This window comes from Alexandromys fortis, unplaced genomic scaffold, assembly GCF_014885135.2.
Source record: "Alexandromys fortis isolate MF-2015 unplaced genomic scaffold, M_Fortis_MF-2015_v1.1 scaffold_107, whole genome shotgun sequence".
NCBI classification, from domain to species: Eukaryota; Metazoa; Chordata; class Mammalia; order Rodentia; family Cricetidae; genus Alexandromys; species Alexandromys fortis.
In genome coordinates this window covers 894,082-915,619 of record NW_026067987.1, presented here as the reverse complement: position 1 = coordinate 915,619, position 21,538 = coordinate 894,082, and the positions used below count along the sequence as shown (strand labels likewise).

General features: G+C 41.1%; 2 protein-coding genes across 12 annotated transcripts in view; one reads left to right on the top strand and one right to left on the bottom strand.

The window, feature by feature from the left end:
- The window catches only part of Ect2l (epithelial cell transforming 2 like), a 73,281-nt gene extending 64,392 nt beyond the window's left edge, over positions 1 to 8,889 (top strand). For 3 of the 4 annotated variants that reach the window (XM_050159412.1, XM_050159411.1, XM_050159410.1), the window contains 2 exons: positions 4,125 to 4,297; positions 5,968 to 8,889. In XM_050159412.1, coding sequence (XP_050015369.1) covers positions 4,125 to 4,297; positions 5,968 to 6,092 — 298 coding nt within the window. In that variant the 3' untranslated portion in view covers positions 6,093 to 8,889. Of the gene's footprint in view, positions 1 to 214; positions 4,298 to 5,967 lie in introns of those variants that run through there. The other variant, XM_050159413.1, reaches the window with a different exon arrangement.
- A 144-nt stretch (positions 8,890 to 9,033) lies between these two features.
- Reps1 (RALBP1 associated Eps domain containing 1) overlaps positions 9,034 to 21,538 on the bottom strand; it is a 67,768-nt gene continuing 55,263 nt past the window's right edge. For 6 of the 8 annotated variants that reach the window (XM_050159414.1, XM_050159416.1, XM_050159417.1 and 3 more), the window contains 10 exons: positions 19,612 to 19,699; positions 18,538 to 18,639; positions 16,886 to 16,958; positions 15,622 to 15,740; positions 14,189 to 14,253; positions 13,268 to 13,453; positions 12,093 to 12,188; positions 11,630 to 11,778; positions 10,269 to 10,374; positions 9,034 to 9,294 (listed from right to left, as the gene is read on the bottom strand). In XM_050159414.1, the coding sequence (XP_050015371.1) occupies positions 9,226 to 9,294; positions 10,269 to 10,374; positions 11,630 to 11,778; positions 12,093 to 12,188; positions 13,268 to 13,453; positions 14,189 to 14,253; positions 15,622 to 15,740; positions 16,886 to 16,958; positions 18,538 to 18,639; positions 19,612 to 19,699 (1,053 nt within the window). In that variant the 3' untranslated portion in view covers positions 9,034 to 9,225. The remainder of the gene's footprint in view (positions 9,295 to 10,268; positions 10,375 to 11,629; positions 11,779 to 12,092; positions 12,189 to 13,267; positions 13,454 to 14,188; positions 14,254 to 15,621; positions 15,741 to 16,885; positions 16,959 to 18,537; positions 18,640 to 19,611; positions 19,700 to 21,538) is intronic. The other 2 variants (XM_050159415.1, XM_050159419.1) reach the window with 1 other exon arrangement.

Here is a 21,538-nt window from a genome sequence, read left to right as displayed (position 1 = left end):
GGTCGGTCAGTTTCCTAATGAGGTCAGATCCAAGTATTGTGGGAGCTCACACCAATATCCTGCTGAAAAGTGAGAGAATCATTTATTATCTTCAGCTAGCTGTTCAAGTTAACACCGAAAATGACTTTACTATATTTGCATAACGCTCAGAGTGCATAGGAATAATTGGAAAGATGCCAAAGTCCATAAATTAGTCTTCCTGTTGCTCTTTTAGAACAAGAATGGACAAGTTTTTCCATGAGGTCCGAAGAGTAAATATTTAGCATTTGCTGGCCAAATGAGGTCTATGGCAATGACCTTTTCTGCTGCAGCACAGAGACATCTAGACAACACAACAGTATGCTATTCATAAACAGCTGTGGCTATGTGCCAATAAAACTTTATTTACAAAACAGGTGACAGACTATAGTTTCCTGATCACTGCTTTAGAAAATGGTCAATGTTTTCAGTATCAAGGGCAAAGACAAATCATTCAACACATAGCAACCAAATGGAAAGGAGGCTCTTTTATTTCCGTGATTATTCAGCAAACATCTGGATGTGCCAGGGCAGTGGGGCAGATGGGTCACTCTTTGCACCTCCATCCCCACCTGGGAGATCCTCAATGAAAATCAAAGGCCATGAGTTTGAGCCCCAGAACTGACATGGAACGAGAGAACTGACCTCAGCAAGTTTTCCTCTGACCTCCCCACATGCTCTGTGGCACACCCCTCCCTGAAAAAAGACAATGTAAGCAAAAAGAGAAAAATCAAATCACCACAGGTGTCTTTTGCCTTTTGGAGAGGGTGTTGGATCCGCTGTAGCTGGAATCACAGACAGCAAAGAACCATGATGTGGGTGCTGTGAATTGAACTCAGGTCCTCTGGAAGAACAGCAGACATCCGCTGGGACCTCTCTCCATCATCTAAGCAAATTTGAGTATTTCTCCTGTTCCTTATCTACATGCATGTTTTGTTTTGTCAATCGTCCCTACATGTAGTCTCCTTTCTCTCCACCTCAGTCTGTTCCTGTTTCTCAGTGTGACTGACATTTCTCCTCACACACCTTCCAGCACCTAACTCAGCTGCAGTCTCCTCAGAGACACCAATGGGGTTCTTTGTGACAGCTGGTCTTACCTTTACCATTTCCTTTGTAAAATGGAAATGGTTTCAAGTACTCTATTACCTGGTTTTCTTTCTTTTTTTTCCTATTAGATTTCTTAGCATATTAACCATGGTTAAATTCCCAATTTGAATGTTTCAAAATCTCTGCCATATCCCAGTCTGGTTCTGATGACTGCCCTCTTCCCTCCACCTTTTGCCTTTCAGCATGGCTTTTACTGAAAGTTAGAAAAACAAAACCAAAAACCAGCCCCCCCCCCCAAGAAAACAAATAGGCATTTTTAGTGTGAGGTTTATGCCCCCTACTTAAGTTGTGCTTACAATGTCTGTCATAGTGAAAGGCTGCCATGTTCCTCACGTCTGTGTTTTGTCAGCAGGTCCAGCCTTAAGGACTCCTAAAAATATTGTTTTGCCTGCGTGTATGCATGTGTACCACTGTGTGCTTGGTGTCCATGGAAGCCAGAGGGTGTCAGATCCTGTAGGACCAGGAGTTATGGAGGCTACATGTGGGTGCTGGGAACCAAATTCAGATCCTTTGTAATAGTAATAGTAAGTGCTCTTAACTGCCCCAAGACCCCTTCAACAGAGTCTGAGTTTTGTATTTTTGTCTATTGTCATTAGATAGTTGTTCTCCTGAGGTGGTAGAAAGATGCGAGAGGAGGCACACATTCTGTAACCCTCTGTGTGGCCTGGGCTGAACTCCAATTTGTGGATATCCTCCTGCCTTAGCTCTCCCAAGGACCGGGATTATAGGGGGGCTCCCCTAAGTGACAGGGAAGCTGTGGGCTTGGAGTGAGTAAGAATTCCCCCTTCCCCAGGCTGCTAAAAGAACCCCTGAGGACCTTGTTAAGAACCTTGAGGTTGCATTTCATAATGGCCAGGTCTGCCACCCTTGTGCCCCAGGAGACTCGATGAGAGTCTTCTCAGCTCAGTGTGAGAGCTTGGTGGGCTCCTGAGTGCAGGTGCAGCCACGGTCTGAAATTCTGGCTGCTCCATCACGTCAGTATTAGAGGTGAAATTACCTGATTTGCTCATTTAGAAGACCTAATAGAGCCTGTGGTGACTCTGATAGAGATACATTTCCTTTGAATTGTATACAATTCCTTTGAATTTAGGAAACAGCTTCTGCCAAGTGTGTGCAGGTGCCAAACAGACACACGTGTAGAAAAAGTTCCTTGCGATTTGTCTTTTCCTCCACTGTCCTTGAGCGGCCACACTGAATTAGCGTGCAGCTTCCTCCTTTGCCAGAGCTTCACCAGTTCAGTTACATAAGAACTCACGGCTGCTGCCACTCAATGCCGTCCATTCGAAAGGGGAAAGCCAAACATTTACTTCTGAAGCAAGCACCAACATCGATGGCATTTATTTCTTCACAGCACTCTGGAGGGCTTCCAATTATAAAGCTATTTTTTTTTAACATTTTAAAATGTAAAAATTTGGACTTTTTTCTAAACTTAAGAAAAATTATTTTTCTATATTTATCAGTTATTGGGCAACACCTGGGAAACATGGTAGAATTCTTTACCTAGTGAAAGCAGCCTTTGCCTGCATGTGGTTGACCTTTGCTGGCTTTCTTTCCCTTTCTTCCTACTGCTGCCCCATCATTCGGAGAGAAACTCAATAACTTGATCTAAAACTGTTTTTCCCCTTCAAAATGTAAGTAAATATGAAGCAACCCATTCACAGCAGCATAAATCATAATCAAAAGAAGGAAATGTTTAGATGCAAGAGCTGACTCTAGCGGCTGATGACCACAGTGATTCTATTTACTGCACACCCAAGCATCTGAAATGAACTTAGGGTTCTCCACTTGGATTTCCTAACTCTGATGGCAGCCTTTGGTCCAGTTCTTAGGCAAAGTTGTAACTAAAATGACTCAGATGTCTTATTTCTCAAAACCAGGCTGGAACTGTGGAACCAGAGTCGCCAGGGGCTTGCCAGAAATGCATAGGCCCCTGGAGGCAAAAAGTCTAATTTGACAAAATCCTGGTCATATTAACTCAGGTCAACACACATTTAACATCAGTCATTACGAAGTGAATTATTATGAACTAAACTAAGTTTTGTACACAATATAAAACTTTTCGACAAAAAATAAAGTATCTGACAAATCACTTCTCACTGCAAATCCTCACAGATATAACAGCTCATGAAAAGAATTTGATTATATGAAGAGAACCATCTAGCAATCTGGCTCCAAAGCAAAAATCAGAGGGTCACAGATGAGGTCCGAAGCACAGCAAATTTTGCTCTTTGCCTATGGCTAACCATTATTAGCAATATCAATGAAGACAAAGAACAATTTACATTTTACTTCCCTTAGGGGTGAAGTCACTGAGCTGCCTCCCTTCCAGTTTCTCTGCAAACGGATAAGCAGTTCATTTGAACTACCAGTTCAATGGTTCTTCCCCAGGTTTCTACTTAGAGATGCCTGCAGTCACACCACTCTGATAGTTCTCGCCTGAGGATCATGTGAGCTGAAACAAAGCAAACTCATGGTTCTCAGGTCACCCAAATACATCCGGCACAGAACGCCACAGCTGACAAAAGTTATAAAAACAGTCATGATAGAATTCATCTAATAAAGGAGGAAAGGAGGGAACATTCGATGTTCATTTAAAAAAGTTAGATTTACTCTTTTATGTGTGCCTGCATTATGTGCACCATGTGTGTGCTCGGTGTCCAGGGAGGTCAGAAGGTGGCATTGGGTGCCCTAGAATTGGAGTTACAATGGCTGTGAACCCATCCTCTGCAACAGCAAGTGCTCTTAACCCGAGCTCTCTTTCCAGCCCTCACTGTTCATGTTTTGCACATTATGAATACTTGACTAATGGAAGGGATCAAATAACTATCAGGTACCTTGGTGGTCTACATTATGTCTAGACATGCAGGGTCACTTTACCAAGTAGTCCATGAATTACACAAAAAGTCTATAGTGGATAAGGTCTTAATCATGGGAGTATCAATTTAAAGATGGTTAATTGTTGAGCAAGGCGCACACCTGTGAGCTCTTCACTCTAACAGGCTCTATGAACAGACCCGAGACCTCAGCCTCTTCCTCTTCAATGATGCACTGCTTGTTACTGGTCGGGCCACATCTCATACTCCATTTGAAAGGACGTCCAAAACAACCTACCAGTTCATTGCGTCAGTGGCCCTTCCCAGGATGTTCATAGAAGACATTCCAGACTCCAAATGTATGTATTTTCTTTCATGAGAAAAGCTATCTCACACCAAACTCATTAACTATACAAATATCCAAGTAAGGGAAAGGCTGGGGCAATTTGTCAGCTTACCAATATTAAGATTTCATTAACTTCCCTCTGAAGAAACAAAAGTTGCCATTACCAGACACAAACCCCAAACAACAGAAAAGCAACTTTTAGTCACAGGGTGGTTAAGTGCTGTATCATTCTGAGGGTTCTGTGAAGATGCTACAGGCTTGAGCCACTATTTCAGGCTCCCTCCATCCATCCATCCATCCATCCATCCATCCATCCATCCATCCATCCATCCATCGATCCATCCACCCACCCACCTTTGTACCTATCATCTACCTATTATTACTAGCAGTCCTGGAGATAGAATTCAGAACTTCATGCATGCTAAGCGAGTGTTCCACTGAGCTACAGCCCCAGCCCTCTATCATTTTTCCTATTCTGTTTGAAGTAAGTAGCTATTCCAGACTTGATTGTCCTTTTCTTCCCTTAATTGGATTTAGCTAGTTCCTCTAACAAGAGCCAGCATTTGCAAAGTGTGCTTAGTAACTAAACATTGGTTCAAACACTCCAATAGAAATAGCAGGTCATAAAAGAACACAACTTAACCCGTTGTGCTTATTGTTAACTCTCCATGCTGTAACACCTGTTTCTCAAGCTGCACAGGATCCGTCTCTAGTCTGCATTTCTGTTAGGACAGGCAACAGGAAGGTAACATTTCTCACTGCAATATTTGCCCCGCGTGTAGACAGGACCGCAGCTTAAAGAAGGAACCAAGGCCCTATTTAAGTTCTTGACTCACGAGTCTCACTCCACCTTTAACCACTGAGCATGGTTAGGATTGGAAATGCTCCTTTTCTTCAGCTCCCGTTGACTGCAGTTGTCAGCTGTGCTGACACCAGGGCACGGGCACTCAGCTAAGATAGTAGCTGGCTGTGTCGTTCATACCAAGGCCACTCCAGGTCTAGCCTCTCTACAGCCACCAGTGAAGATTTTTTACTGATCGCAGTTCTTTCTAGAGGCATTGAAACAAGGGATTAAAAGATCACATTATCATCTGGCCTTTAAAATAACTGACAAACTATTATAAAGACAGAATTTTTGATAATGTTGCAATTCTGTTTAGAAGATAATCTTCTAAACTATGTTTAGCTTACCTGGAATCCTTGATTGTAGGATTTAAAAAATTTTAAGATTAGATAGTCAAGTCTTAAAGTTTGTTTTGTTTTGTATTTTTTTGAGACAGGGTTTCTCTAAGTAACAGCCTTGGTTGTTCTGGAACTCACTCTGTAGACCACTCTGGCCTCGAACTCACAGAGATCTGCCTACCTTTGCCTCCTGAGTGCCGAATTTAAAGGCATGTGCCACCACTGGCCAGTTGAACTGAAAACATTTTGATTTTTGCCTGTGAAGATTAAACATTAGCATAGCTTCAGTGCAATACCACTTGGCCATAAAGAAAACTTTGCCATACGTGAGCTCCCTGATGAACATGGAGGATATTATATTTAAGTGAAATAAACTAGGCAGGAAAAAAAATGTTCCTGAATCAGACAATGGTGACAATTATGTAACTATACAGTCAAAATCAACAAGTGGTATACTTTCAATACATGAAAAAAAGTAATATATCTCAAATGTTTTCACAGATGTCAAGAATGCATTCATTCTTCAAGGTCCAATGCATGAATGGATCTGTGCTACTGAGGCGGCAGACGACAAATTCCTCTGGTTGTCTGCACTCCAAATGGCAATCAGAAGCAGTATGAAGTAAAACTAGACTCAAAACAGACAAGAGGGTCTTTGGAAAGTCATATACCAGGTTTCCTGCTTCAGAACATCTAGTAAGAAGCACACAGGGAACAGTCATGGATGTGGGGAGATGACAGAGCTAGGACCGCCTGTGAGGTTTCTTCCAACTCCTAGGGATGTGTGATTAAGTTTTGCGGAATGTGTTAGAAGAACATGTATAAGATTTTGAACTATATCTTTTGGTAGCTACTGCTCACAGAGGCTATTTAAAACAATTTGACCTATGTAGATTTTAAAAGTGAGTAATGAAAAATCAGAATGAACAATGTTTCTTTCACGAGCATTCTAGAACAATACTTGAACTTGTTTGTGATTCACAAATCAACATCAACTTTTCATGAAGCAATTAATGATTTTTAAGGGTATGTCTGAGAAATATAATTGGCAGCCTTCTAAAGCAATGTCAAATGTGAGTGAAGTCCTTTTTAAAGCATTAGAATATGCCATTTCAAAATACCAGAACGTTTAGTGGGTTTTGTTTGCTTTCTGTAATTTTTACTTTTTAAGACCAAATTCTGGCCGGGCGGTGGTGGCGCACGCCTTTAATCCCAGCACTTGGGAGGCCGAGGCAGGCGGATCTCTGTGAGTTCGAGACCAGCCTGGTCTACAGAGGTTCCAGGACAGGCTTCAAAAACCACAGAGAAACCCTGTCTCGAAAAACCAAAAAAAAAAAAAAAAAGACCAAATTCTTAGATCTCCCAAATAACCCCAAATTTTTTTTAAAAATAATATCAGAAATGCAGTGGTAGGAGAATCCAATTCTTAAATAATGAAAATTAGTGAACGGGACTAGAGCTCCATCTCACTGGAGCCCACATGTCAGACTATAACCTCTCACTCCAGTTCTGGGGAAACTCATCATCTCTTTGGCCTCCACGGGTGCCAGGAATGGACAGTGCACAGAGATACTTGCAGGCAACACATACACACACACACACCCATAGAATTAAAATAACCTGTAAAAATGAATGGAGATTGTTTTATTCCAGGCTCAGGACCCAGAGACTCCCGCACTGGAATGGGCCCGAAGGCCTCCTCCCTAAGGACTAGCTTTCCAAGTACCCAGAAGGTGCCAAATAAGCTTCCAAAGGAGGGAAGCAACCAAGAGTCTCCCTAGCTATGATGTCTATGAGATACAATGACCAGCATGGCATGATGACCCTAAGAGTGCAGCTTTGGCATGTGTACCTGAGCAGTATCAACAGCTAATTGTAGTTAAGACCACCTTAAGAAGAAGGAAACCAAGGCCAATACCGGAAGCCTAATCAGGGCTAGTGACGTCATGAATCTTGGAGGACAATCTACAACCACCACTTTACTAAACCGGCATAATCCCTAGCTATATTCTAAAGATTTGCCCTTCTAGTCACAGACAAGTGTGGTCATCCCTCAATAAGGAAACCTTTCTTTGCAACAACTGGAATCACTGTAGAAAACCACAACCAATCAAATAGCAGATTTATAGAATCCAGTCCCAATGGACTCATCTACAAAACATCCCCAGAACCTAAGGCTGAGAGAACACTGTGGAAGGCAGGGGTTACAAGAGCAGGGGTTGTAAGAGCCAGAGGATCGGGTTAGTTTGCTATGTGAATGTGTCTCCCAGTAATGTCACAAGCTACACCCATAAAGTCTCACCAACATGACTGCCTAAACAGGAGCCGAACAAGGATGACTACAATAGACGTGTCAGAGTGGGTGGTGAAAGATCATCAGGCCCCAACCCTACACAAGAACTATAGACAACCGCGGGGTGCTGAGAGAGGGAGAAAGTCTTCCCCAGGGAAGACAACAATTGGATATCCAGTACCAACTGGTCAGCCCTGAAAACATGCACACAAATAACACAGAGGGTATTTACATGAGAACTGGTTAGTGTAATAATAGGAAAATACAATGTTTAAATTCTATATATTTTAGCCAGAATTTTAAACTGAGAATTAGAAATTATAGTTTCAGTAAAATATATTTAAGTACCCTGAGTTCGCAATCATATACTGTACAATAGGTTTAATTACCATAATACATTATGAAACAGAAAGTAGCAGAAGTTTTTTTTTCCATTTTTCTTTCTTTATTTATTTTTAAGACAGGGTTTCTATCCCTAGCTGTCCTGGAACTCTGTAAACTACGCTGGCCTCAAACTCATAGAGATCTTCCTGCCTCAGCCTCCAAAGTGTTAGAATTAAAGTCATGCATCAGTCACTATGCCTAGCTACTTCTAGTTTTTGAGATTATGGTATAATTTTATCATTTTCCCCTTTCTTCCTTCTAAACTTCCCCCTGAACCCCTCCTTGCTATCTTTAAATTCATGGCCTCATCTTTCATTGTTATGTGTATGTCTACATATGTGTATATACAATCATATTCCTAAATGGCACCCTGTTAAAGTGCCAGCAGTTAGCACCTCAGTCCTGCAGAGAGCAGTAATGTTCTGAAATGGCTTTCCCACTCCTTATGTAATGCTTTTATCCTTTCCCTTCACCTCCAGGGAACAATGAAAAAAGACCTGTCTTCATAGTTCGTAAGCTTACACCACTCCTGTTGAATTACACCCTTACATAAACACACACAAATAGTAAGTCACGGGTGAAATTGGTCAAGAAAAACATGAACCCTGACCCTGAGTTGGCATGTGAAGAAGGAAAGCTTCTGAGAAACACACCAGGCTCCTGAATCAAACCCTGTATAAAATTCTGTATATAGGGAGATGTTGACAGGTTGATATCGTTTTCCCTTTGCAAAGTTTTCTGAGTTTGTGCTTAATGAGATGCCCATTTCTGCAAATGCAATCATGGTGTGGTTTGCCCACGGATGATGAGGGCCTGTATCACTGCTATGTACTGTTATGGCACAGAAGGGTGAGGCACGCCAACAAACACAATGTATCCTCCAGAAAAAGTCCTCCTAACCCTTTTATTGTTGAAATTAAAAAATAAAAGATACTTAAATACAATGGTGAACATATAGGGCAAAACAGAATCATAAAATTTAATGTTCAATTAAGCAGTGAGCTGAATGTTTGGGTTTCCAAATAGGCTCTGAACCCAAAACTGCTTCCAAATAGGCATGTTCACAGTTAACGGCAATTGGCTTATAGGTGAGAGAACGGTCGAAGTTGTTCCAGTTGAACTTCCAGGGAAATTCTCTCCTCCAGAACATCCTGAAAAAGATGCAAAGTCCAAGCCATGTTGAAAGTAGAAAGAAAACCAGTGCTATCTCTGTTTCGTGCTAACAACTGTATTTGTCAAGAGAAAGACACAGCGATTCCTATTTTGAAACTAGTTCACCTTGGAAGGCAATTTGTACATTCATAATAGGAAAACACAAGCCTACCAATTCAAAGCCATTTCCGGCGACAGAGCCAGGTAATAAAATGCTTTTAGGTTAATTGTTAGAAAAGTCAGTGATTGTAGCGAATGGGTATTATTACACAAATTCTGAATAAAGCCTTAACTGTATATGAATTTAACATGAATTCTTTCCTCTAATGATGGTATTTGATTCCACAAAGATTTGTTTTTCATTCAGAATCTTAAAACTTATTAATAGTGTACGTGTGAGCACATATGCCACAGCGTGTGTTCAGGCTGAAGAACAGCTTCTGTAGAACACAGGTAAGCAGGCTGGCAGCTTTCACTTGCTGAGCAACCTCACTGGCCCATAAAATAGTACTTTAAGGTTCATCTTTTTTGTATATATAATTTTTAATGATTTATTTAACTTTACTTTATGTGAATTAGTATGAAGGTGTCAGATCCCTGGAACTGGATTTTCAGACAGTTGTAAGCTGCCAAGTGGTTGCTGGGAATTTCAGATCCTCTGGAAGAACAGAGTTCTTAACTGCTGAGCTATCATCTCTCCAGCCCCTTCTTTTTTTCACACACAAGATGGTTTAAAGTTTCCCACTCTGTCTTCATTAGACTGGTTTAAATCCCTATTACTGAATCTGAGTTGTCTCTGATCAAAGAATAAACTGGTAATAGAGCAGTTGCCTATGTATTAAAAATCAACAGTTTACACACTTCTCTTCTGGGAAAGTTTCATAGACTGACATCTTGTTATTGGATCAGTTCCAATTCCCCAAAACTGCGATGTGTTACATTCACGAAAGCTAAGATTCAGACATGACATTACCTTTAATTGCTGCTGCAATTCACTATTCAATCTGGCCAGAACAGTGTTGGTTTCCTTATTGCGTCTAATCGATGCTTGGATAGCCTTTTTATCTTTCCCCACAGATCTGAGAAGACACAGGGACAAAAACACTCTTCATTTCTTTCCTGTCTTTAATCCTTTACTCCTACTTGCTATGGGATAATGCTCTTGTACACTGTAAAATCTGTCACTGGCCAATCAGTGTTTTATTAAACAGGCAGAAGTTCAGGCATGGTGATCAGACTAGGAGACTTCTGAGAAGAGGAAAGGCAGAGACGCAGTTGTCAGCTAGACACAGAGGACACAAGATGAGAATGCCTTACTGATAAAAGATATATGGTATAAGAATTATGGGTTAATAATTTAAGTTTTAAGAGCTAGTTAATAATAAGCCTGAGCAATATGTCAAACAGTTTATAATTAATATAAGCCTCTGTGTGTTTATTTGGGACTGAATGGCTATGGAGCCTGGTGGGACAGAAACTTCTGTTTACAGCCAGTGACTTCCAAGCAGATCTTCACTTGCTGTTCCAATGATAAAGAGAAAATGTAAGCTACAGAAGCCCAAGACCATAGCTATCACTTTAGTTATTATAGTTATTCTGTTGAATTCATGGAGTGAAACAGCCTGGACCAAGTACTTATAGACTCTTTCTATAAACAGCCAGGCAATGAATTTTTCTGTCTTTGTGGGCCATACTGTTGCTGCTGTGTGTCTTTGTTTCTTTCTCTTTTCTTAGAAACATAAAAGCTGGGCCAGAAAGATGGCCCAGGTGGGAAGGGCACATGCCACATAGGCATGATGACTCTGGTCTGTTCCATGGAACCAGCATAGAAGAAGATCCAACTCCTAGGAGTTCTCCTCTGACCTGTTCATGCATGGCACATGTGGGCAGGTCAGAGAACAACTGGTCGAAGTTGGTTCTCTCCTTCCACCATGTGCGTTCTGGGTTTGAACTCAGGTTGCCAGGTGCAAAGCACTTTTACCCACAGCCATTCCACTGGCCCCAGAAAGTGCTGTGAGAGTTTCTACATAACCAAAGAACAGATCTGTTTCTGTCTGTCTGGTGTTTTTCATTGTGCTTAGTTGTTGGTAATTAAATATACTGAGGAGCCGGGCGGTGGTGGCGCACGCCTTTAATCCCAGCACTCAGGAGGCAGAGGCAGGCGGAGCTCTGTGAGTTCGAGACCAGCCTGGTCTACAGAGCTAGTTCCAGAACAGGCTCCAAAACCACAGAGAAACCCTGTCTCGAAAAACAAAAACAAAAAACAAACAAACAAACAAAAAAAAAACAAAAACAAAAAAATAAATAAATATACTGAGGAATAGCTTGGATTACCTGGGAATCGAAGGCTGTGAGGCAAGGACAGCAGCTAAGACACCTGTCTTCTGTGTGTGCTCATCCACATCTGGCCGTAACTCATCTTCTGACTTTAATCTTCTCCGAACAGGCTTAGGTGGTGGAGCCAGAGGTGTTGTGCCTTTGCTCTAAAATACAAGAGAAATGAGCATTCTTAGTGACATTCAGACTTAATTAGCATTTTGCTAACACCAATTGCCTTTTTAAAGCCACTTGCTGTTAAAAAAGGAGGTTACTTGTCTCATTTTAATGTAATTTATGTATCTGTGGCAACAGTTAAGGGGAAACAGGAACGGGCGCTTATCACCATGCAGTTGAGGCTGAGCTCGTGACCCTCTTGCCCAGCAACCACACCAGGCTCAGCTCACTTTATTCCCATAGGCATCTTGGTAGTCCCCTCATGCACACAAAACCGTCCACATTATAGAAAGACTTTTCATACCACATTGGCAGGAACACTAGCAGCTGTCTTTTCTTCGATTTTACCGTCTGTTTGGGCAACCCGAAGAGAGCCTGCGGGGTCAGAAGCTTTTTCAGCCTAGAGATGGATATAGTATCTCATTACTACATGATTACACATAGCAAAGCGCAGAATGTTTAACAAAGTAAGATGCTGGGAGCTGTTCATACTGAAAATCTGAGGTAGGATGAACCACACCGAGAAAACACTGCCAGATGACTTTCCCTAGCACTGAAGCTGGAAATCAAGACCTGAGAGCAGAGACGTCATGGAACTAACTGACCATGTTGGCTGCTGAGAGGCGAGTCTCTTGGGACTGGGGTGTGTGTGTGTGTGTGTGTGTGTGTGTGTGAGAGAGAGAGAGAGAGAGAGAGAGAGAGAGAGAGAGAGAGAGAGACATCCATCCAAGCAAATGAACAACAGTCTCCTGGGCACATCTACCTCTGCCCCCATGTCCACCACCACCTTCTGTGGCACAGTCCCTTTCCCAAATGAGCCAGCTAAGCTAAAGGGGTTGCCAATAAGAGCTTCCCTGTGGTTTAGACCCATGAAATCTTCAGATTATGCCAGCCAAATTAACATGGGTTGTTCCATCTGTTAGAGGTGCAACAGTTGGAGCAATCAGAATGGAGACGTCAGTACTACTTTTCTCCTTCCATTTCAATGATTTAAATCTGAGATTCATACAAACAATGCCACAGATTCCTGACCACTAAAACTACAGTCTCCAAGAACAGTATATAAAGGCTAAGTTTGGCACAGTGGCGTTTTTGAGAATGCTTGTGTGTGTGTTGCTGAAGTGTGTAGCTTGGTAAACAGCTTCTTATTCTATGGAACTTTTCATCAATTCATACAACCAGATGCTTAGCATTACGTTCCCAGAGCGGTATTAACCAGGACCAGGGGTAAGTGTATCTCACACCATACCTAACCCTGGCCATGACCCCTCAATCTTACTAAAAATCATATTGCAAGTATCAGATCTTAAAGGCCAATAAAGTAGCTGAGAAGCATAGATCTAGGGAATACATAGCCTCCAAGAGTCAGCAGCAGGTGTTTTACTCAAGCCTCTGCTAATTTAATCTGCTTTTTCAAGAGTCCTCTTTATAGCGTAAGGGAAGAGACCGTCACAAAGGAGCTGAACTCCAGAAACTCACTGGCAAGACCTCAGGATGTTTCTCGGCTTCACTGTCTTGTTCTTCAGTTACATTTGATGCAGCAAATACTTCAAATTGGCTGAAATCTGCAAAATTTGGTTGTTCTGGTATCTGCTGAGGTGAGGTACTAGTGTGAGTTATTAGACCATCGGCATCCACTGGGCGATGCACTGAGGGACCAGGTGCCTGTACGATGGGTTAGAACACAGAAGCATGCGTTTTATTAGCATCACCAGTGTCACAGTGTGGTGATCTTCATATTGTAACACTTTTAGCGAATGTCCTGGATACAGATGCACACAGTCTGTCAGTCTGTACTGAACTTGACTTTCTCTCAATAAGATGTCAACATCTTTAACCATATATGTATATGCGTGCAGTATGTGTACCTGTGTGTGTGTGTGTGTGTGTGTGTGTGTACGTGTATGTGTGTGTATATATAACATATCTCCATGCCTCTGTGGATGCCATTCCTTTTCTTTGGAATGTGCTTACTCTTTATCTTCTGGGTCTGCCTTCCTTCATTTCACTTGGACCTCTCAACGCGCTTTTTAACTTTACGAGCCACCAAGGCTGTTCCTAGCTAGTCTATAAAAATGTCTACAGCAGCACTCCAGTTCTGACCTAGAAGGGATGCAAATGTTCAGGAAGATACAGTGGATTCTGACTAGAGTCAGTGCTGGACCCAGGACATCACTTATTTCCATCTCCTAACCCACTGGTTTTCTGCTAAAGACAGCTTTATTTATTTCTTAGTAACCCAAATTATTATCGGAATCCTTAGCTTCCAAGAATACTTAATGTCACTGACTTAAGTGCCAACCTTACAGATAATTATAAATAGAATGGATTGTCTAAGACAGAAACTGATCCCGAGGATGGCAGTAACTGCCATTTTTAACAAGAACATACGAGAAGTACCTGTGAGGGCTGAGGTCTTGGAGGCACTGCAGGAGGGTGGGCAACAACTCCAGCCTGTTGCTGTCCTGTGAGAATATACCAATCTCTTTAGTGACTAGGGAATTACGTTACTGTAGAAGAAACAGGTGAATGTGTCCACACGACAAAACATTTCTAAGAGCACTTGGTAACTTTCCAAGGGGCTGAGGCTATAGCACGGCAGTAGAGTAGATGTCTAGCTTGCTTGAAGCTCTGGTTTGACCAGATGACATGGTGTCTCATACCTGTAATTCTAGAACTTGGAAAGTAGAGGTAAGGCGATGAGAAGCTAGCTGAAAAAGTCAACTTTGGCTACACAATGAGTATGAGGCCAGCTAGCCTCATGAGACCATTTTAAAACAAATTCCAAAACAAAAGCCTTACATGTGACCTAATTAATGGTCCAACTTCATGGCCTCTCTTCCAACTTCATTTCTTGTCACCTCCACTACATGAGGGCTGTTGACAAGCTCCTGCATATTTCTTTAACAGTAACCAGTTCTTGGCTTTCTCCTCTGGGCTTCTGATTGCTCTTTAGCGTCCAGATGAAAGTCTCTAAAACGTCCCTTTAACTTAAAACTACCATCTCCATGTAAACAGTTCTCAGTATTTCCATTTTCTTGGCTCAAAGGTCCAATAGTCTGTTGATTATTTACATTTTCCCTCTCTCCCACAGCCTTTAATCACACCAATTAAAACACCATCTCTGCCCTTGCTTCTCTATTTCAGTCTATGTAGTTGCGATACCTCCAGTTGTAAAAACATTAAAATCCTTGAGTCATGGTTCCTCTCTGCTGTCCCCTACAACACACCCTCAACACAGATGCAAAAACATCGTTTCAAATTTCCTGTGGGATTTCTCAAGTTCTACCATTATTATTTGTACTCAAAAACACCTTAGTGGCTAGTAAAACAACATTCTCCCCACTTTATAAAAAAGTATTTTTCATTTGATGTTTTTATTTATTTTTTTTTGAGACACATGTTCTCTGTGTAGCCCTGGCTGACCTGGAATTAGGTCTATAGACCAGGCTGGCCTTAAACTCAGAGATCACCAGCCTCTGCCTCCTGAGTGCTGGGATCATTTGATATCTTTATTTTTCTCAAATGTAAAAAATAAGACATATTAAGAGAAATAAAAAGCTGTATCTTGGACTAACTTTAAAACAATGTATATTAATATAATTAATGCATTTTTTAAATTAAAGATTTATTTATTATATATACAACATTTGGCCTCCATGCACCTGCAGGCCAGAAGAGGGCACCAGATCTCATTACAGATGGTTGTGAACCACCATGTGGTTGCTGGGAGTTGAACTCAGGATCTCTGGAAGAGCAGTCAGTGCTCTTAACCTCTGAGCCATCTCTCCAGCCCGATTAATGCATATTATGATCCCCTAGCCCCTCCCTACCTGTGGTAACTGCAAAGGTCCGATTCATATCTAGGGATGATGATCTAGAATGAGAGGGCTGTGGCCTTGGAGGGGGAGGTGGTGGTGCAGTGTTATCAGGTGATGCTCCTGAATGAGACCTGCAAAAGTTACCCATCATAACTGGTTATGTCAATACTGGAGCTTGATCCTTTTTAAGCATTCAAACTTGGATGAACAGCCACAGACCTTATTAGAATGACACTTTTCCAAGCAGCACCTATGAAGGTATTACAGCTAATAAGAGCAGCACTATTTATGCTGTGTCAGAAACAAATGATTACTTAATGTGCTAAACAACTTTTTATAAAAATTAGAAGCTACATCAACTTGTTTTCATCAAGAAGACCATGAATCTCTTGTGATTTCTTGCATTCAACTGAAGGCAACACTGGCCTGAAAACCTATTTTCAAAACAGAGAACTTCCACATGGTTACTCTTCAACAGCTCGAATGTGGAACATAATCTGGCCACACTGTGAGGTGCGTGAGCGGTGCACCAGAGGTACCCCACTTTTAGAGGTGACTAAACTGAAGTTCAACTAGCCCTAGAGATTCTGTTCTTTGGGATCAAAGTCTGAAAGGGCTCTGACAAACAGATGTTCACATACAGGAATAAAAAGAACAAACTCCAAAATAGCTGAGAACTCTAAGAAACACATGAGAACTCCTTACATCAAAGAAAGGAAATGGTCTTCTGACTTTCTAAGTTCCTTGGAAATTTGAGAGGGGGGATGCTCATCTCTCTCTCCAACAATCATGCAGCAAAGGAATATTCAACATATACAAAGTGTGAGAAGTAAAAGTTCCGTCTATCCTCTATGTCTGAGCAGATAGTAAGGCCATGCTGATAAACCTCTCCACCATCGTCCTTTGCTTAGTCCATGTATTACTGTGCAGCATGTAAGGCTGCAGAGTGAGTAGGTAGCTCCCATTTGGACATGCCCTGGGTGTTTAAAACAATGCTCTGGGGTACTTATCACATGGTTATCACTTAACTCTCACTGTTCTATAGCTGACACAAAGGGTTGCATTAACGTCTACTGCTAAGAAATTATCAGCCCTTTTTAGACCATTCATAAAACACATAAAAACAAAACAATACTAACAATAAGGGTTCCCTTTAATTTTTAACAAGTAGAACCAAAATATTTGTCTTTTACATAAACTTTGTGCTTAGCCCTAAGTAACTTTAAACATTAAAGTGCATGGGGAGATCGCCACACAGTGTGATACAAATACTGACCTTTGACGAGTTACACTGCTTCCAATCTGCTCCGGGTCAGAAGGGAAAGAGTCTGAACTACTGTACCCATCTGCTGGGAAATAGATACACCCTAGTTAATAATGTTCATTTCTTTGCCTTTTACTCTCTCTACCACAAACCTAAGTAATAGACTGTTTCACTGCTTCAAATCATAGATATTCAAAGGCTGCTATATAGGCTAACAATTCATTCCAGTGTTACCAACTTTAAAAATCAAATACATCATACATAGGTATACAGTAGATAGAAAAAGTTACAATCTAGATAAAATATCTAATGAGATAGAAATATTCAAAATAAATCATAAAAATCATACACACACATTACAATTGCTTCTCATACAAAATCCTAACTATAAGATTGAATATCCCTTATATGAAGAGCTTTGGGCCCCGAATGCTTCTGGTTTCCACTTTCTTTTTCCAAATGTAAAGCATTTGTGTAGACATGAGATACTCAGAGAACAGAGCCAAGGCTAAGCACAAGCCCATTCATGCCCCCTCTACCATCATGTGCACAGCTAGGTTCATAGTATGCCTTTCCTTTTCTTACAATCTGCCAAGAGTTCAGGTGATGCCATTTTGCTACTGACATACAGGTAAGCAAAGCCCTTCTATAGAGATTACAAAGTATAGTCCCAAATCTGGCCACTTCTCACTACCTGTACTACTTCCGTTCTAGCCCAAGTCACCATCGTTAACTATCTCCTATTTCAGCACTTGCCTACTTTTGGTCTGGAGCTAGAGCAGGCAGGGTGAGTCTTTCAAAAAGGAAGGGCACGTCTCCTGTCACTCCTCCCTGGGAAACTTTCCAGTGACTCCTCACACCATTAGCAAGAGTGCAAATGTTACAATTTCTTACACTCTTCTCTCCCTTGCTGCCTCTGCTTAGCACACTGGCTACTGCAGGGCACCGCCTACTGCTCTGCAGACCCGGCTTCCTGCCTAGGGCTGCACACTGGCTCTACTGCATGGCACATGCCACTGCCTGCTGCTCTGCAGACCTGGCTTCCTGCCTGAGGGCTGCATACTGGCTCTACTGCACGGTGCATGGCACTGCCTCCTGCTCTGCAGACCCGGCTTCCTGCCTGAGGGCTGCACACTGGCAGCTGCCTGCATTTCAGTCATCATTCCCACAATCACAGAGCTGTCAATCCGCTCCTTCAAATTTTAAGTCAAACCTTATCTTCTAATAAAGCATTCTTTGTTCTCATTTAAACAACGTTCTCATACCCTTTCCAGCTTTTAAGTTCTACCCATGCAATCAGCTTTCTTTTCATGTCAGAGTCAACCCATCCCAGCACAATCTCCCTTATAAACTCAATACGGATGAAGACTTGCTCTGTTCTGTTTACTGTTAAATCCCCACTCCCTAGATTGGAACCTATTACCATGGCTGCATGAAGGAATGCATAACCAATGTTCTGTGAGAAACAAGGAAAGGAGCACCTGGGGAAGAGCTAATGAGACACACAGAGAATGAAGGCAAACACAGGGGTAGCAGGTTTTGAAGAGCTTCTGTCCCCTATTTTATGCAGTAACATAGTGCTAATAGATAAATACTTCAACTCCCCAGACTCTAAATTTATTTACTGAACTCAAATGTGAGATATGATGCTATCTTTCACTTACCTACAGTATTTCCAGAAGGAAACTTTACTGATGAATTGATTTTACTTTCTTCTGAAAGGTCAGATGTTTTCACAAGTAATGGACTTGTGGGATTAGTGTGATCTAGCAGAGAATTAAGAGACAACAATACAAGAGACAGACATTTGCATTGATAAAATTCATAAGAGATCACATTAAAATATAAGACTTCGTTTAGATATTGCAAAAAGTGTCATAAGACAACACAATCATTTTAATAAAACCGATATAAATCTGTTTATGGAAAACTTTGCATTTTTACTTGGTTAACTGTATCCTTATATCACAGGTAGCAAACCACCCAAAATCTGGGCTATAAATGGTATCAATGATGACTTATACAGACAATCTATTTTCCAAGAAACCTTTACTAAGCCAGGCATGGTGTTGCATATGGCCCTGATGTACTTGGGAGGCCGAGGCAGGAAGGTCAAGGGCTTGAGGTCAGCCCGAGTTACACAGTGAGAACCCACGTGGTGGTTCACCACCATCTCTAACCCCAGGTCCAGGACATCCAATGGCCTCTTCTGACCTCTTCAGGTACCAGGCACACAAGTTGCATACACACACATGGAAAATAATCATACATATAAAATACATCTAAACAATAACCACAGAAAAACCCCAGAATATCAGAAGTGTCTCATCTTTAAATGACCTTATTTATTCTGTAAAATTACCCTTAAAAATCCCCATTTTAAAGCTTTATATGGTTAAAAAAATTTCTTTTTAAAAGTGACATTTATTTACAGGTGCAGCTCTGGGGGCATCTACAATTGAAGAAAAGTACTAAGTTAAAAGAAAAAGCAACCACTGCTAGTGTGGAGGAGTGCACCTTTACTCCCAGCACTCTAGAGGCAGAGGCAAAGGCAGATGGCTCTCTGTGAGTTCAGGGACGGCCTGGCCTACAGACAGAGTTCCAGGAAACCCAAGGCTATGAAGTGAGACCCTGCCTCAAAAAAACAAACAAAACAAGATCTTTTATGAAAGAAATCAACCCTTTGAAGACTAATTCCTTCTAGTGTCTGGCAGCAAGCTGAGCCGTGCCTTCCTTACCACTGCTCGTTCTTTTCAGCTCCATCTCCTGCATGTGGATTTTGCTCGGAGTCATGCGAATGGGAACGGGATGGACAATAGCAGTGTCCTAGAGACAAGTGAAGCAAATACAGATCGGCATTAGGAGTCACAGGACCCTCAAGACTGACTGCACAGAAAGCTCCTGCACAGCGTTTCTCATTCACAGTAATGCAAACAGGACAGCTTTAAAAATTAAAAGCTCAATTTAAAAAATCAAGTTTACATACTCACTAATTTGATTTCATAATGTAATTTTAAATTGAATGATTAAAGATTTCATGAAAATTGCTTATTAAAAACAGAGTTCAAAACAACATATAAAAACAAAATGCAAAGGTTTGATAGGATTAGATAAACGTTAACCTTTGAGGTAAATTAAAATATTTCATGACAACTCAAAAGCTAAGTGACAGACTGAAAATTGTTTTTGCTAAACTGCTTAAGAAAATTTTGCTTTTTTTAACCTACAAAACAAGAATAGCTAGAAGTCTGTCCTATTGCAATTGTAGGTAAATTAAATGCCTCCTATCCATAAAGGAATATACTACTTTAAAGGAACAATGAGGACCCTGCCCCCACTAACACGTCAGGATTTTATGACTGCAATACATCAAATATGTCTAAGCTTATGGAGAGGCGACTTCAAAGGAGTAAAGTAGTTGACAGCAGTGACTTCTGAAAGGAAGGAAAGAGCAAAGGCCAAGAAAGAGGATGACGACAGAGGAAAGACCTCAGAACCAGAAGGAAGGCAGAGAGGAGCCCTAGGAAGGAGGCCAGCTGTGCAGTGGGACCCTGTGGGGAAAGCCAGGGCAGAAGGGTGGGGCCTCCTGTGTTCATCATGCCGTCCTTGTAGGTGAGGTAAGCAGTGCGTGCAGGAAGGGGCACTGGCCTTCAGTTTACGCTGGACGCTGTTACGGTGACAAAACCGAGTGAACAGCAAACCCTTAAGGGACAATGACACGTCAGCATGCGCCTTTTATTTTACAGGCTGTGGGCTTACTCTTGTTGTCTAAACTTAAACAGTTTACAAGAAATTTGTCACAGCTATTACAAGGACAAAATCATTTAGAGTAATTTCCTGTTCCTATGATAGTGAGAATCTAACCAGGATTCATGTAAATAACCAATAAACCCGAACCACTATCTTTCCCTGTACCTCTAAAACTAGAGTTAAAAGACTAATTTTATATACAGGTGAATGTTCTGATTTCTCTTGCATTCTCAAAAAATACTGAAAATAATACATTTAAGTCACTGCCGTATTTATGATTATAAAAATGTGGCTTTATCAATAACATCTTAGTTTAAAGAGTTTTTTATATTGCCAGAATTTTCGTTTTTGCTAACCTGGTAGGTGCTGGTGGCTTCTCACTGAAGTTGGTTGTATTCTCTGATGATTTGAGCATGTTTGTACTTCTTTTCTTTATAGTTTGTGTGTATGTATCTTTTATGTTGATTTGTGTCTAAATGATAGTTTTAAAAAATATACTTTATAGCATGTTTCCCAGTACATGATTAATATACTTAGTATTCTTTGTATTTTGTTTTTATTATAATTAAACCATTAAAATAGTTTGTGTCTGTGACACTTTTAAATGTGCACAGATTGTTGTCTTGGACACAAAATTTTCAATACACTCACTGAATGGATTTTTAATTGTATGATTGTAATCCTTGATATTTTAATTGCTAAAGTTAGGTTAATTTATTCCCCTCTACAGTGATCTTTTCCATTTTAACTATATTTTTATAATTTTTGTTTCATTTTTAAAGATTTATTTTTATTTTTAATTGTTTATGTGGTGGTTTGAAGGAGAATGGCCCCACAGGCTCATATGTTTGAACACTTAGTGCTGTGCCTTTGTTCCATCGTGGACTGTAACCCCTAGAACTGTAAGCCCAATTA